The 15,641-nt window shown below is 39.0% G+C and overlaps 1 protein-coding gene across 3 annotated transcripts in view; it reads left to right on the top strand.

Moving 5' to 3' along the window:
• The window catches only part of PDXDC1 (pyridoxal dependent decarboxylase domain containing 1), a 56,838-nt gene extending 42,326 nt beyond the window's left edge, over nucleotides 1-14,512 (top strand). For all 3 annotated transcript variants that reach the window (XM_072610173.1, XM_072610164.1, XM_072610154.1), the window contains exons 13-23: nucleotides 3,085-3,135; nucleotides 4,801-4,864; nucleotides 6,192-6,286; nucleotides 7,223-7,328; nucleotides 9,073-9,244; nucleotides 9,705-9,823; nucleotides 10,210-10,331; nucleotides 11,100-11,192; nucleotides 11,272-11,368; nucleotides 12,176-12,280; nucleotides 12,563-14,512. In XM_072610173.1, the coding sequence (XP_072466274.1) occupies nucleotides 3,085-3,135; nucleotides 4,801-4,864; nucleotides 6,192-6,286; nucleotides 7,223-7,328; nucleotides 9,073-9,244; nucleotides 9,705-9,823; nucleotides 10,210-10,331; nucleotides 11,100-11,192; nucleotides 11,272-11,368; nucleotides 12,176-12,280; nucleotides 12,563-12,837 (1,299 nt within the window). In that variant the 3' untranslated portion in view covers nucleotides 12,838-14,512. The remainder of the gene's footprint in view (nucleotides 1-3,084; nucleotides 3,136-4,800; nucleotides 4,865-6,191; nucleotides 6,287-7,222; nucleotides 7,329-9,072; nucleotides 9,245-9,704; nucleotides 9,824-10,209; nucleotides 10,332-11,099; nucleotides 11,193-11,271; nucleotides 11,369-12,175; nucleotides 12,281-12,562) is intronic.
• Nucleotides 14,513-15,641: the final 1,129 nt, after the last annotated feature.

The raw sequence follows: 15,641 nt of genomic DNA, 5'->3' as shown, positions 1-15,641 counted from the left end.
TTAAGGAAGTTGTCTTCATCAAAAAATGAAAAACCACATCTCAGTGTTTTTTGTATTATTGTGGCAGTAATCCTTTGTTTTATGAGGTGATAGTTTCTTTGTGCATCAAGAGAAATAACTCAGACTTAATATTGGTTTAATTTTTTTAAACCCAATACTTAAAAAAAATTTTTCTCTCTGATAATATGTCAGAGTAAAGCAGTTGTGAATTAGAAGACCTTTTCATGAAGATCACTTACAAAGGGTGGCTAGCATGTTGCCTTCGTAGCTTAGTGTATTTGGGGAACGTACAGGCATTCAGGAGGGAGCTTTTTAATTCCCGTTACACAAGAGGAAATGATAAAATGACGATGATGACGGTGGGCACCACAGCGTAACACATCCTTGAAAGCAAAAGCTGAGACAGAATCCAAAATGTTTATGAGATCTTGAATAACACCTTAATTACTAACTTAGTAAGTGATGTTAAATGATTGATACGTTCAGTTTGTACACAGTGAATGCTCAACAAATGTTTGTTGAGTGAATGGAGTTAAAGAAACGTTAGGCTTAGCCCAAACTGCGTGTATAGATTCCAAGTTTCATAAAGCTATTTATAAATGAGTATGTGAAAGCAAAATTCCTTAGAAACCAGTGTGCCCTAGGAGGTAAATGGCTAAAGGTTTTGGACAAACAGTTTTCAGAGGAAGAAATCCAGGCTGTCAACAGCCATGTGAAAAAATGTTCCAGGTCACTGATAAAGAAATGCAAATTAAAACAGCTCTGACTTTCTATCTCATATCCATCAGATTATCAAAGATAACAAAAAAAGGAAATGACAATTGTAGGAGAGGCTGCTGGAAAGACTGATGAACTAACTTGGTGGAGTTGTCAGTTGGTCTATCCTTTCCAATGTAGAGTGAAGTAAGCAATTAAAACAATATACCAGTGTAAATGGAAACAAATATACACCCAAAAAAATCAAAAGCAAATATAACCCGATTATAAAGGTCATTTATAAAGAGAGATGAGAAGACACCCCCAACCCACTACCTTGTGGAGGTGGGAGGCCTGCAGGTCTTACATATTCCACATGTTTTCAAAAATTTTCAATATATTGATCAGTTGTGCTAAGTTTTTTATTTCCTTTCTAAAAAAATACTATTTGTCATATGGGGTGGATGGCTCTGTGGGAGGGGGAGGAGGGATATTGGGGGAAGTATGATGATTTAAGAAAAAAGTTCTAAACAATAGAGTTCCACCATGTCATGAGTAATTAATTGTACTTTTCTGTCACATATATTTAAATGCTCTTTTTATTTGATATTTGTCAAATTCAGAATTTTTAAAAAGTTCAAGACAAACATAAAAGGCAGCATAGTGGAATGGAGAAAGCACTGGACTTAGAATTGGGAGACCCAGGCCATGAGTTTCTGGTGCGCTTACCTGTAGTGAGGAGCCCTGGATTCAGAGCCTAGTGGATCACCTCATACTGAGTGTTTTGGCAAAATTTTAAACCTTTCTGAGACTTAGGTTCCTCATCTGTAAACTTAAGATGATACTTGGATGACCTTTTTAGTAGAGTTGTAAAGAAAGTGCTTAATAAACCATAATGTAACCATAGTACTTGCAGGTACATATTGTAGGGATATGCACACACAGATAAGACATAATAGCTACTTTCAGTTTATCATCTGGTTGAAGAGATGAGATTTGCATGAGACATTTAAACAACAATAATAATAATATGCCAAGAGAAATGTTCCAAAAATAAGTTTTAAGATTCAAAACAGAAAGTATGGAGGGCTGGGCGACTTGGGGGAGTAGTAAAGGACCTTGGTGTATGTGTTGTGGGGGGGAGGACATGAGGAACACAAGTGCACTCATGGGTTCTTTTCTCTTCTGAAAACACAATTTAAGCTCAAAATTTTCTTTAATTCTGTTTTTTCAACAAGCCAAACATGTATTGAGCACTTATTACATACAAGACAGGTATACTGCGCATGATCGTTATCAGATGGTTAGTGCACGTAGGCACTGGTGTAACAGAAGGACCACTGAACTGGAAATTGGGAGAGCCTTTGGACATACTTTTCCACTGAATCTATAAAATTATAGGTTGAACTACCTGACCTCTTGTATTTCTCTTGTTCTGTGACTCTACAACTACTCTTTAAAGAATCCTTTGAAAATGGGTTGCTTTGAGGGACAGCGGGCTTCCCTTCATTGGAGGTCTTCAGGCAAAAATTGGATACTTGTTGAGCATGTTACAGGAACGATTCCTTTCAGGTGTATGTCAGATTGGTGTACTGAGCTCCCTTCCAGCTCTCAAATTCTGAGTATAATTACTTGTATCCAAAGGTACTTTGTGTTGGAGAAGAAATATTGTCCTTGAAAAAAATAGCCATTAATACTGTTAAAAAGTTAACAGCATCAAGCAAATACTTTTCCATGATGGACCTACGAAAAGTACATTTTCTATGAGTCTATCCTACCACTTATCTTTTGGATCCTGCCCATCTTTGAAGGTACAGCTCAGCTGCCACCACCTCCACCAAGATTTGCCTGATCACTCCAGTAAAAATTATATTTATAGGGCTTGGGCTTTCTTTAGAACTCTTTTGTGGTACTTATTTGTGTGCATGCCACTCATCTCCCCTATTAGATATAGAATAAACCTTTACCTTTATATTCTATCATGTCTAATACAATATCTTGCATATTTTAGTAAATCATTGTTGAATGAATGAGTTATTGAATGACTTTGCAGTGTTAGATATGACTACTGAGTTTTATGTCTTATTAGAAATATCTTTCTAGCCTGAGTAAATCAAATGTCAGTTTTAATCGAAATTAAGATGGATTGATGGATCAAAGTTCAGCCTCTGGGACTGATAGACAGCCATGTTTACAAGTTACCAAGTATTGAGTGACTTTATTAGATTCAAAGTCTTGTTTTACTTTGGCTGCATAAATAGCACATAAACAAATGCTTCTAACTGGACATCTGGACAAGGTCATCTGTCTGTAACAGACTTATGAAAAATCACTTCTTAAATGTTATTTCAAGCTGATGAATTCATGCAATGTTTTTCTTGTTTCCAGAGTCAAAGGTTGCTGGAGAGTTTGAAGAAACTGGACTTCATCAAAACTTCGGTATTAAATAAAATACTTCCACCGTTTGTATGACACAGAGTCCATAAAATACATTAAACTTCAATAATGTTGGGTACTTTTTATCTGTTTTCATGCATTTTAAAGAGATTGCAGTAATACAAATGCTGTCCCATCCATTTATGACATAACTAGGCAGCTATATTAAAACTTAATTGTACTGAGTTAGGTGCTATTTTTAAAATCCTGTTATGGTTTAATTCTGTTTAAAGTTATGGTACAGTAGTTTTTAAAATAAAATTCAACCATATAAGGAATTTATAAATACTCTACATAGAAGAAAACATAGTTTTTGAATCTCCGTAAGTGAAAAGTCTCTTAACCTTTAAGTCTTTTTTCCTTCTCTTATTGTTTTCCTTTTACATTAGGTTTAGGAGAATAAAAGTGAGCACTTAGTTCCTGAGTAATTTTCCTAAAGCAGCAAAAGCTGCTCTGCAGTTGGTTTTCTAAGAGGCTTTGTCCTATTTTGACCTGTTTTATTTTTAGATCTTTTTTCTTTAGTATACTAAAATTATTTTTGAGTTTAGGTCAGTGAATTTGGGCAGGAGCTCCTCACTACCCTCTGAATTAGGATCATGGAGCTAGCTGAGTGGGTTCCAGCAGCTTGAATGTATCTCTCCACCTCTTACAAAAATTCCTGTGCTTTTCCCTTTCCAACCTTGAACGTCTTTCACAAAAGGGTTCCGAGACTCTTCCCCTATCAGCAGAGAGGTGGGCTTCATGCTGTCCTTTAGTTTGAGATCTGACGGGGCCAGTTTTACGATGTCTCCATGACTTTTGTCCCCACAGAGCCTTTCTGAGATGCATCCAACGCTGTAGCTCCCTCTGCTCTATAGCATTGTTGCTCCCATATCTCAGTACCATAAAGTATGGGAACCAGTTACCTGTGATGAGTCACCCTTCAAACTAGTCTTATGGCCTTAAAATAGGTCACAATTTGTAAGATATTATTTCTATATTAATGTCTTAATGTAACTTTAATAAAAATTTCCATGTGTTTGCATTGCAGTCTATAATAATGTAAATTAGTTGGTCCACATCGAAATGCTAATATGGTACATTTTCTTGTTCTGGTTTTATAAAATCTATGTTAGACTTTGGACACACATAGCAGCTTTGTTCTAAGTACCATAATTAAGGGCCACTTCCTTTTGGAAGGGGAACAGAAGAGGACTCATGTAATTCCAGAAAGAGCCTTCTTTCATGTAAACTTGTTTTTCAAAGGAATTTAAATCTGGCATGTCTGGGTCAGCATAAGTTCTGAAGCCCTACCATCAAAGTCTCCCTTAAGCTTGCCTTCTTTTTGTTCCCCATATGCTTTCTGGCCTTCTGCTTACCCCTTTGTTTTAGAATTGTCTTGAATAATATGGATGAATATCTGTTTTTGTCTTTTTGAAACTAAGCAGATTGTGGAAATTAAGAATATGTGAAAAATGTCTCGAATATTTTATCATAAATCTTTAGAATATAGCAAAACCACCACTTTTATTTTGCATTCATTATATAGTGAGGTAAATCAGACTTAGAACCTTTTGTTTCTCTGTAAACATGGATGCTGCTTCAGTCTATTGTGCAAACACACTATTTCAGTCTTTAATTACATGTAGTTTTAATATATTGGTTGATAATGTCACATTTGGTTTTAAGGTGGAAGATGAACTCACCTCTCCAGTGGTGGTATTCAAATTTTCCAAGGAACTTTCAGGTTTGGGTGAGTAACTTAGAGAGGAAGTTAGCATGAGCAACTTTGAATAACTTAGGGATGGTCATAATTTATGTGAGAACCTTACCTGTAACAGCCTTTGTGATGACTCTGTCCCAACAGCCTGGTGTTTTGCAGCTCTCCCTTGACCCAGCTTTGATATCAGTGGACAGCTAGTCAGTGCTAGTTGTTGGGTAGATTTTAACTCTGTCTCTAGTTGTCATGGAATACGAGAGCATCATTGATTTCTTGACCATCTTTACGGAAGAAAGCACACGCAGCATGGCGTAATGGGAAGAGCCGCTGCCCTTGTGTTCTTAAGCTCAAGTCGCAGCGCTCTGCTTTTATTTTTGGTTTAAAATTCTGTTCACACCTTTTCTTTTTTGAGTAATTGCTCAAAATAACATTCCCCCGCCCTCCAATGGAAGCAGCAATGATATGTCAGTGTATTTGAAGTTCTGCATTGGGAGCCACTCCTGCTTACTGTGAGATGGGGAACATGTGTAATTATATGTCCTGGAACTAGACTGGGTAATTGGGTTTTTAATCTTAATTCACTTGCCTCTGGGGGTTAGTTTCATTTGTGTTATTACAGGCATTATGTATGTTGCTCTTGGTTCTGCTTTCTTCCTTCTTTAACAGTTCATACAGATCTTCTCATGTTTGTTTGAATTCCTCCTCTTTGTTGTTTCTTAATGACTTAATATGCAGCAGAGTGGGTAGAATGCTGACTCTGGAGTTGGGAAGGCCTGAGTTCAAATCCTGTCTCAGGCACTTAACTAGCTATGTGACCTTTCAAATCACATAACCTTTGCCTATCTCAATTTCTTAATCTGTAAAATGGAGAAAATGTAGCACCTACTTCTAGGGTTGCTATGAAGATCCAGGGGAAGGACTTTTGCCCTCCTTACTCACCAAAGAAGTGTTAGCTGTTTTCATCATTATTCCTTTACATTCATTATTCAGCCATCTCTAATCAAGGGGCACCCACTGTGGTTTTACTGTTTCATTACAACAAAAAATCTGCCACTTCTTGCATGTTTTTGGTTGGATCAATTGATTTCTGAATCTTGGAGAGTCATCTTCTCACAGGGCTCCTGCAAGGATCAGGTGAAATGACCTGTATCCATAAAAAGCACAGTGTAAATGCATCTGCTAGGACGGTCTTTATTGCAGACATTTGTTGATTATTCTAACTGATATAAAAATATGTAGAAACTTTAGTTATGGAAACTGTGGTTGTGGTATCTGAAATTACTTTGACCTCAGCTTCATCTTTTCAGTTAGTTGGAAACATTTTGATGTTCTAGGAGTGACTCTTCTTTCTGTGTTTCAGGATCAGATAAAGCAGGGCATGGAACAGTAGGGCCCACCATGCAGCCCTCAGCAGCTAGCCAGGAAAGAGACATCTGTGATACGTTTAACCAGTGGGTAAGAGGAGAATGAAAGAAACATTAATTAAGTGCTTACTGTGTACAAAGCACTGTGTTAAGTGCGGGGGATAGACATGGAAAATAAGACAGTCCTGCTCTTCAGGAGCTCGTATTCTTATGGCAGGGGACATTATCTGCTTTGTTTATCAACGTACCAATGCCCATGTCATTCGGCAGCTTAAGGCAGCTGGTGGTTCAGTGGGTAGAGCATTGGGCCTGGAATTAGGAAGGCCCAAGTACTAGCAGTATGGTCCTGGGTAAGTCGTTTGTCCTCAGTATTCTCATTTGTAAAATGGGGATAATAATAGCACCTACCTCCTGGAATTGTTGTGAAGATCAAGTGAGGTAATACTTGTAGAAGTCCTTAGCACAGTCCTTAGCACACAGTAGGCTCTACATAAATGCTCCTTCCCTCCTCAGGAATTTGTATTTGTAAACTACTTACTCCAGAGATATTGGCATGTTGTCCTTGGGTTCAGTCCTGTTATTAACCATGGGCTGAGAAGTGGTTTAATCAGATCCCTTCTCCATCTTCTGTCTCGGTTTTCCCATATGTCAGTGAGGTCTACCTGATAAGGCTTTTAAACACAAATACGAGTATTGGTTATAGTGGTGATAATAATCTGTTTTAAAAAAGGATAAATTAAGCAGTTCCTCAGTAATCAGATGAGGATGGTGCTAGTAACAGCAGTGATTATAATCTCTAAGAAGTAGCATGTGTATCTGTTTAGCTGTGGGAGTCGAACCTCGTCACCCTGGTTTTTGAGGGGCTTGATTCTGATGGCCAGGAGGCAAGTATTTCTTAGACTGTAGGGAGGACAGCAGACAACCCTCCCCATGCACTAATGGAGACGGGAGAGTTCCTTGCCTGGGATGAGCTGGGAGGAAAGGGTTCGAGGGCCTAATGATCCCTTCGCCTGCCTGTTTCCACCAGCTTGGCGAGCAACTGGCACAGCTGGTTCCTGCTAGTGGAGTTGATGTCGTGGAACTGGAAGATGAGGGCACCTGCGTACGGTTCAGCCCGCTCATGACATCAGCAGGTAATTGCTGTCTCTGGATTCTGTTTGTATAGGGGCTTTTGTCCTGACAAAGAAATTAGAGTTCATGGTTAATGTACAGGCTGTCAGTTCCATTCACCTCCTCTGCACTAGCAATAAGTTCCTTTCCCTCACCTTTTCCCTTTGGTTATCAGCCTTTCTTCTTGAGCAAGGCCTTTCCTTCCTCTCACTCTCAGGGCCTAACACAGTGGTCGGAATTGTTGGAGTTTTCTTTAGCTTGGTTTGAGTGGATCTTCCTTCCTGATTCACTTCTCCATATATCGGGTACAACGTTCACTTGGATTTAGATATTTGTGACTTAAATGTTAAATTTTCTTAAATGTTAAAATTCTGAAGTAATAAAAATATTGAGGTGATTTTATGATCATTCTGAATCTTCCTCTTGGGAGGATTTGTGCACTTTTTTGGGGAGTAAGGGACAGTTCACACATAGACCCTTGATGGTAAGAAAACATAATCATCCATTTGCCCCTAAAAGAACAAGGGCAAGTCATGAAATATACTTGGTCTCTGTTGGTTATTTTATGTAACCTCCAGAAAGATAATGCATACAAGTTACTTTAACATGAAAAATATAATTGCCAAGGTATAAAGGAAGTAATGGAAAAGGCAATGGAGGAAGAAATCATTTCCAGCTTGTTGGAGAGAGAAATTAGAGAAGCCATAATGTAGGAAGTGGCATTTGAACCAGTCTTTGAAAGGATAAAACTTCAACCAGTGGAATGTAGAAGTACGTTCGAATGCGGGAGACAGAGTGAACAAAGGTCACACATCTGAAAATTGTAGGATGAGTTCCTCTTGCCCAGGCAGAAGATACTCTGAAGAGATCTTAAGGTTTTAGTGTTAATGAGTCAATTTTGTGACATGGCAGCCAAAAAATCCAAGCTAATGTTATTACAAGCTACATTAGGAGGCATAGTGCCCCAAACAAGTGAGGTGATAGTTCTGCTGTCTTCTGCCCTGGTCAGACCACATTTGTACTACTGTGTGCAGTTCTGGCCATCATATTTTGGGAAAAGACAGGCATGTCCAGAATATGGTGACCAAGATCGGGAGAGGATGGAAAACACGCCTATAAGGGGTTGGTTGAAGGCATTTAACTTAGAAGACAGAAAACTTAAGACACATAATAGCTGTTCTTTAAGGATTTTGAAGGCTCAGTCGTATAGAACAAAGTTGTCAAATGTGTGGCCCATACCACTCCACATTCAAATGTAATTGGGAAATATTTAACAAAATAAATACAAATACAGTGAAACACAGATAACAGAAGCCCACAGAACTCCTTAGGTATGGATCAGTGGCCCCCGTTTCTAGTTGCTTTTTATATCTCTCTTGTAGAAGAATGGTTAGACATGTTCTACTTGACCCCAGAAACTGAGCAATGGATGGAAATTACAGATGGGCAGATGCAGGTCCATTGTAAAGAAGGCTTCCTGAAAATTAGAACTATTCAGAAGTAGAATGATGTGCTGAGAGGTGGTGGGTCCTCCTTTTTTGAAAGTCTTTGAGAAGAAGCAGGGCAAATGCTGGGGATTTTGTTGAACGTTTCCTTGGTTAGGTTGCTCTAGACGTTTTTGTCTGAGGCCTCTTTCAGCTCCTAGGTGTGTACAATTTTGGGAAGCCCAGTGGAGCTAAAGCATAGAGCTGGTGTTGTTGAGCAGTGTGTATTTTGATCGATTTCTGTTGCTGGGACATTTCTGATATAAGCTCTGGACCTTTTCAGTTCTAGGGACTCAAGTGGGCGACGTTGATCAGCTGGTGGAATGCTTACAAAGCCAGATTCCCATTGTGACCTGCACCATGCAGCTCCGGGAAGAATTCAAGGAAGGAGTGGCCAGAACAGTGGGCCTCTCGAACATTGAGGATACGAGCTGGCCGGGGCTCGGGGTAGTCAGGTACAGGCTCCATGCCCCAGCAGCTCACGTTTGTGGTGTTAAACATGACCTAATGAGGAATCTGTCTGGCACATCTGTAACCTTTGGCTCTATTTGCTAGCCCCTAAACCAACCAGCAAGCATTTATTGAGGATCTACTACATGCTAGACATTGTGGGAGGTGCCGGAAATAGAAATAGAAAGAATGAAACAGTTCTTACTCCCAAAGAGCTTGCATTCTAACTTTTATACTGTACTGTATTTAAACTTATGGTATTGGGAGAGCTAAAATTTCCCAAGATTTCATAGACTTATGAACTCGTCCTTTCTTTTCTACATTGCCCAAAGTGCTCAGGTTTTGAGAATCCATGAAATGATTTTTTCATCTGTTGTTCTGTTAAGTAGCTCATATTTCATAAGACTGTGATATATGAAGATGTCATTGTAGGCTGCAGTATTATTATTTGATGTGATTTTGTAGGTATGAACACATAATTGAAGAGAAGGTTAATGAGAAATCAGAAGCAGAAGTGGAGAAAATCAATACTGAAATCCTGAAAAAATTAAATGAACTGGAATCTGACCTTTCATTTTCACTGGGTAACTCCTACTTTTTAAGTCAATAATTCTGACCATTAAAGCCATGAGCTGATGTGGACAATGCCAGGAGAAACTCTGGTTTGCTTCTAGGTGAACACAGAGCCCTTTTCACACATAGCTTTGCATTTCCCTTCCCTGTATGTAGCTTGTTGTGCGCCTTCCTCCTGGATGAAAGCCACTCCTGAATGCCCCAGATCATACTAATCACATATGCAAGGCTGATTCCCAAATCTGGCCCCATGTTAGTCTCTTGTTCGTGGCCTAGCAAAGATAGGTACCAAATGTGGGTAGGGGGTGGGCTGGGGGGCGGGAATACAGAAAAAAGCAGAGCTCAAATTTGATAATGACGTGGAACTAAGGAATTTGGTTTATTTATTCCTCTGCAGGCCCTGAGTTTGAAAGACAGAAGAACTGCATTTATATCGGTATGGCAACTGAGGACCTTGATATTTCTGAGCTGATAGAGACCATTGCAGCCACAGGCCGAGAAATAGAGGAAAACTCGAGGGTTCGTAAGATAAACAGACTACTCCCCCACTTCCCCTTCTTTTCAGCCTTTTAACAGTTCTGCAGGATTAAGGGTTTTGATCCAAGTTTGTGGGCAACAGGAGGAAAGGGAAGAAGACCATTTTGCCCTGTAAGATCAGCTGGCTGAAACCATAAGAGAAGAAGCTGCCTTCCTAAGCTATACTTGGAAATATGTATCTGATCTTCCAGAAGCAAAGTATACTGGCTTCTCTAAAGGGTAATGGAGGTGGTCTGGCACATTCTTCAAATCAAACAATTGAGTCATAGAAATATTCAAGAGGAGAAAAAAAGGAACCATAGCAGAATATTTTTCAACTAATTTAGAAAAAAGTAATGGGGGTCATTCATCATATTACTTACTGTCCTTTGCAAAAACAAACCAACCCCTTAAATTTAAAAGTGCCAGTTTAGTTTATTCTTGTATGTTAATTTCTTCAGGTTACTTCTGACCTTTTGATGCATTTCTAAGAATGTAGAGGAGGCAGGGTGAGGTTCAGCTTTCTTTCGTAAGTTGACATTGTAAGTTTAAGTACCAGTATAAAATTTTAGGCGGTAGTCTGATCATCTCTCCTGCCCACTATATAGTAAAGAAATCAAACAGCAGAAGTTTAGGTCTTTATACTTTTTTTTTCCCTGCATAGTTTTAGTTAAAGCAAAATTAGTTTTCACCAACTAACTTTTGAAAAATACCCCCAGAGTACCCTCTTAGTAACTATAACCAAACAGTGCCTTTTCTGGTTTTAATTAGCTACTGGAAAACATGACTGAAGTTGTTCGGAAAGGAATCCAGGAAGCACAGGTTCAGCTACAGAAGGCAAATGAGGAGCGCCTTTTGGAAGAGGTGAGCCCACAGATTGAACTTCCCACCTCAGCCTTTAAAGTTGCCCAACTAACCTTGAGGTCTTGGTTATATCTCACAGGGAGTGTTACGGCAGATCCCTGTTGTTGGATCAGTACTAAACTGGTTTTCTCCAGTTCAAGCTTCACAGAAGGGAAGAACTTTTAACTTAACAGCAGGTAGGATTAAATAAGTTCTGCCAGAATCGGTTCTGTTGAGAGATTTAGACAAATGCTCTTGACCCTCAGTCAAGGCACAGTATATTTAAAGAAATACTTTCTATTTACCATTCTCTATTATTATACACTATGCTTGGCCGCCTTATAAGATGACTGTACTGTTCTATGAATGCTGAAACAGTTGGAAAGCAGAATTTCCTGACAAACAGAGCAGGCTTTTGTATTTCCTTAAATGAAAAAGGTTAGTTTGGCTGCTCTTTTCCTCCCAAGTATATAATAGGAAAAGATTGTTGTAATAATTCCTGAATTACTTGATTTCTAACCTTTAAAACTTGCAGAAATGCTACTAATTTGAATTTAGTTACATTGACACTATCAAAATATGTCTTGTTTAGAGTTCTGATTTCTGAACATGGACTATTCATTTACCTCCACACAGTAGTGGCTGCATTGGTCAATTAATAGACAAAATTTATCAAACCTCATTAGAGAAACTGAATCAGATAGACAATTCTTTTGTTACGGCCTAGTCCTCTGTGGGGTGGGTAGGTCACTTTGCTAGGGTAGCTGATTTCAGAGGACCTTCGACTCCAGGATCTCGGAATACCCCAGTCATGTTCTTTTGTGGTTGAGTTTAAGGAAATGGACCAACCATGAGAAGGCTAAGAATGAAGTGGGCTATTAATGCTGATAATCTGGCAAGCCTGAACAGATGAACTGACATCTTTGCTGTCAGACACAGTCTTTGCCAGGAACTTGTGATCTGCCTTTACCATCCCCCCAAGCCATGCTGTTCTCACCTGGCAGGTTCTTTGGAATCCACAGAGCTCACATATGCTTCTAAGGTACAAGGTACAGGAGCCACTCCACCTCCAACCCCTTTAGCCAGTCGCACCAAACAGAGACTTCCAGGTATGTCTCCTCCTTATTTGAACTAAACAAAGGAAAACCTATACTTTTCACTAATTAAGACTAGTTTAATTAGCTCTTCAGTTTTTGTACTATGTAACCTTTAATACTCTCATGCTCAAAATTCTCCTTCTTGACTCCATTATCTTTGCAGGGATTTCAGTTTAACTACACTCACTACTAAGTGAAGCAATTTTTAACTTTCTTTGCTTACTTTTTTAAAGTAAAGATTTTATTTTAATGTCTTCTGTCTTTTAATGGTGCATTTATTCAAATTTATTCCAGGTCAAAAACTTTTTAAAAGATCTTTAAGAGGCTCAGATGCCTTTAGTGAGACAAGCTCAGTGACTCATGTTGAAGATTTAGAAAAGGTAGAACAACAGGCTTCAGCTGTCTCTGGTGGGGAAGAACAGGGCACTCCAAACTTGAGCAGCCCCGAGCCGCAGACTGGGGATTGTGTCCCACAGGCAACAGACCAAAGTGAGGCAGTTCCGAGGGATGGATCTCAGCACCTGGACAATGACCGCACTCAAGCAGAAGAACCAGAAAGCTTAAGATAAAATTCTGACTTCATAGATTGACCGTATTCCCTGTGTGCCAGGGATGGTAAGGATATATACAAAATGTGAATGGTGCCACATTAGGACAGCAAGAACTATTGCAATTTGTAATTAACTGGAATTCTTGCACAAAGGTGTGGCTGAAAACCAGGCTTTCTCTGTGCTGGTCAGTTCATTTGTTTATAGGCCAGTTTGTGGCTGTTGCTTCAACCCTACACATCTTTAGCAACACTAAGAAGTTGAAAAAGAATTTTTTTAAAGTTTCTTTAAATACTTGCTATTATTTACAAGCAACAGTTATAACTTCAGGTGTGTCACCTGAAATACTTGCCCTGATCCTTCTAACATAAGCTTAAGTGATTGGGTTGCACATGGTCACTTCTTGATAAACACTTCTCTTTGGCTGCTGCTCACTGGACTTCCATCCTGCAGGCAAAGATGACACGTCACTTACTAGAAACTCACTTGGCTTGGCTGCCTCTGTTTAGTTGGTGTAAAGTTTTATTTTATGGAATTGTAGCATTTTCATACCAAATTGGTCTCATAACCTATGTCTTTTGTTTCAAGGAGAACGGGTTTAAATGCTCTTGTAAATATGAACGCCTGAGCCCCACCTGTCATGCCCCCTGCTGTGCGTCCTGGAGACTTAAGTAGGGACTGTGTCCACTCTACCAAATTGTGTTCTGACAAGACTGTCAAGCACATTAGAATGGGCAGCATTTCAGTCTGAGACTTTATTCTCTGCCATAAATCCATTTTCTTCCCTATGCACTATTTGTAAACAGATTATTAAATGTATAGAGCAACCATAACTGAAGTCTCTTTCCCGTGTATATTTTTACAGGTGGAAGTTATAAATTAACAAAGTGAAACACAGATTGTGCTGGTTTTTGTTTGCTTTGATTAACTTAAAGTCTGGTAGAGATGTATAAAACCAAATCTTATGCACTGTAGCACACAACCTATAATTTTAATTTAAATATAACTTTATCCTTTATCAGAAGTTGACTCAGAGGCTTTTTTCAGTTACATTTCCTTGTTGGACCCAATTCATCAATAAAAGACAAAAGCTTTTAAAAAAAATTTTAAAAAATAAGGTACAGAAGTGTGATCTTCCCCAGAGGAGAGCTGGTCTGCTCTTGAGTTTAAAATGGAAACAGCCTACTACTCACCCTAACTCATAAAACCTGCTGAATATTTCATTTACATTTTTGCTGGCCCTTTTGCCTTCTGGAGTCAGGCAACATAGACTATTCTTACAGCATACCTTTACTCATATTTCACATTAGGCTTGTTGATTTTAATTTTGGGAGCCTTAGTTACCCCATGTTAAACCTGTAATTACTTTCTGATTTAATGTGATTCTTGACATTTGGCACTTCTCTTAAAAGTACAATTTTTCACTTGAGCAGATGATCAAAAGGCAAATGGTCTTCCTTATAGTTTATTTGGTGCAATGAAGTATATTAACTCATAAGAGTTGGGGGATAAAATTATCTATAAATAAATTAATTTTTAATGTTTTTATATTTGGAATTGTTAAAATGGTTTGTTTTTGCTGAAATAGAACTTCACCCTTTCGATACTATTTGAATGTTGGATTCAATAAAGGTTCTTGAAATTGTTACATATGAATTGAGTTCATATACAATAAACCTTACTATTAAGTAAATGAGCATGATGACTACTTCTGTTCTAGCCTTCATTATGTGTTTCCTCAGTCTAGTTGACCAGGTCCCCTTCCTTCCATTATGCCATGGGGCAGTCCTGAACCCTGGGTTCCCTCCAATATCCATTCACCTTTTCAATTCCTACTCTGTAACTGCTGAATGGTGCAGAAAGTCACCCAACTATTGGAACTGAGTTTACTACAGATTCATGTACTCTAATCACATCTGGCATTTCTTTATCATGATCCCCATTGTGTCTGTGCTAGATCTTTTCCTCTGGCTTCCAATACCAACCATCTCTCATAGGTTCCGAGATGTGAAGCTGGAAGGGACCTTAGATGTCAACAGATGGCATCACTACTCTTCTGAGAAAACTGATGCTATGGTAAATAAGGATTTTCATTTCCCTTATTCTACCCTTCAACCTTCATTAGCTTTTTTTTTTTTTTTAAACAGGCAGACACTTTAGTTACACAAAGTAAAAATACTATGAATTGTAGGGGAGTCAATCCCAACACACTCCTTGGAAACAGGCCCTGTGATAGCAAAACCTTTCATGCCACATTTATTATTTATTGTGACCCATGTCCCATCTTCAAAATACAGAAACATTTTTCCTCTAGTGTGACTCCTGCTTCTGTATTGTCACTAGTGGATACACCTCCTGTTGCAGCCCTGGTTTCCCCTTTTTGACTGACCATTACTGTGTCACCCACACTAGCTTTAGGAAGCCTGCTCAGGCAGAGCTAGTGCGTACATTCTTGGCACTGGCACTATCCACACAGTTGGTGATGTATCCACACAGTTGGTGATGTCTCCTACTGGGGTGCCCAAGGATATGTGGAACTTTGCTCTGGAAAACCCTGGTCATACTTAGTCATCTTGGGTCCCAGAAGGCACAAAAGATTCCTTCCTCAGCTTCTGACACTGCTATTTTTTTCTCCCTGGGCCACTCTTGCTTCCTTTCTTGCCTGTCTGACTTCCTTTTTTGGTTTTTGGTTTCATGCATCCATCTCCTACCTCCTAAGATTATGTGCTGGTCTCTCTTTTTCTGTTTGCAGTCTCCACAATAATCTTGCAGTAATCTCAGCTTCGATAAGTTTAATTATCTTTATGCAAGTAATTCTTAATTCC

Source organism: Notamacropus eugenii, chromosome 1, assembly GCF_028372415.1.
Source record: "Notamacropus eugenii isolate mMacEug1 chromosome 1, mMacEug1.pri_v2, whole genome shotgun sequence".
NCBI lineage: Eukaryota > Metazoa > Chordata > Mammalia > Diprotodontia > Macropodidae > Notamacropus > Notamacropus eugenii.
Note: the sequence above shows the minus strand (reverse complement) of the source record. Positions and strands in the feature narration are given on the sequence as shown.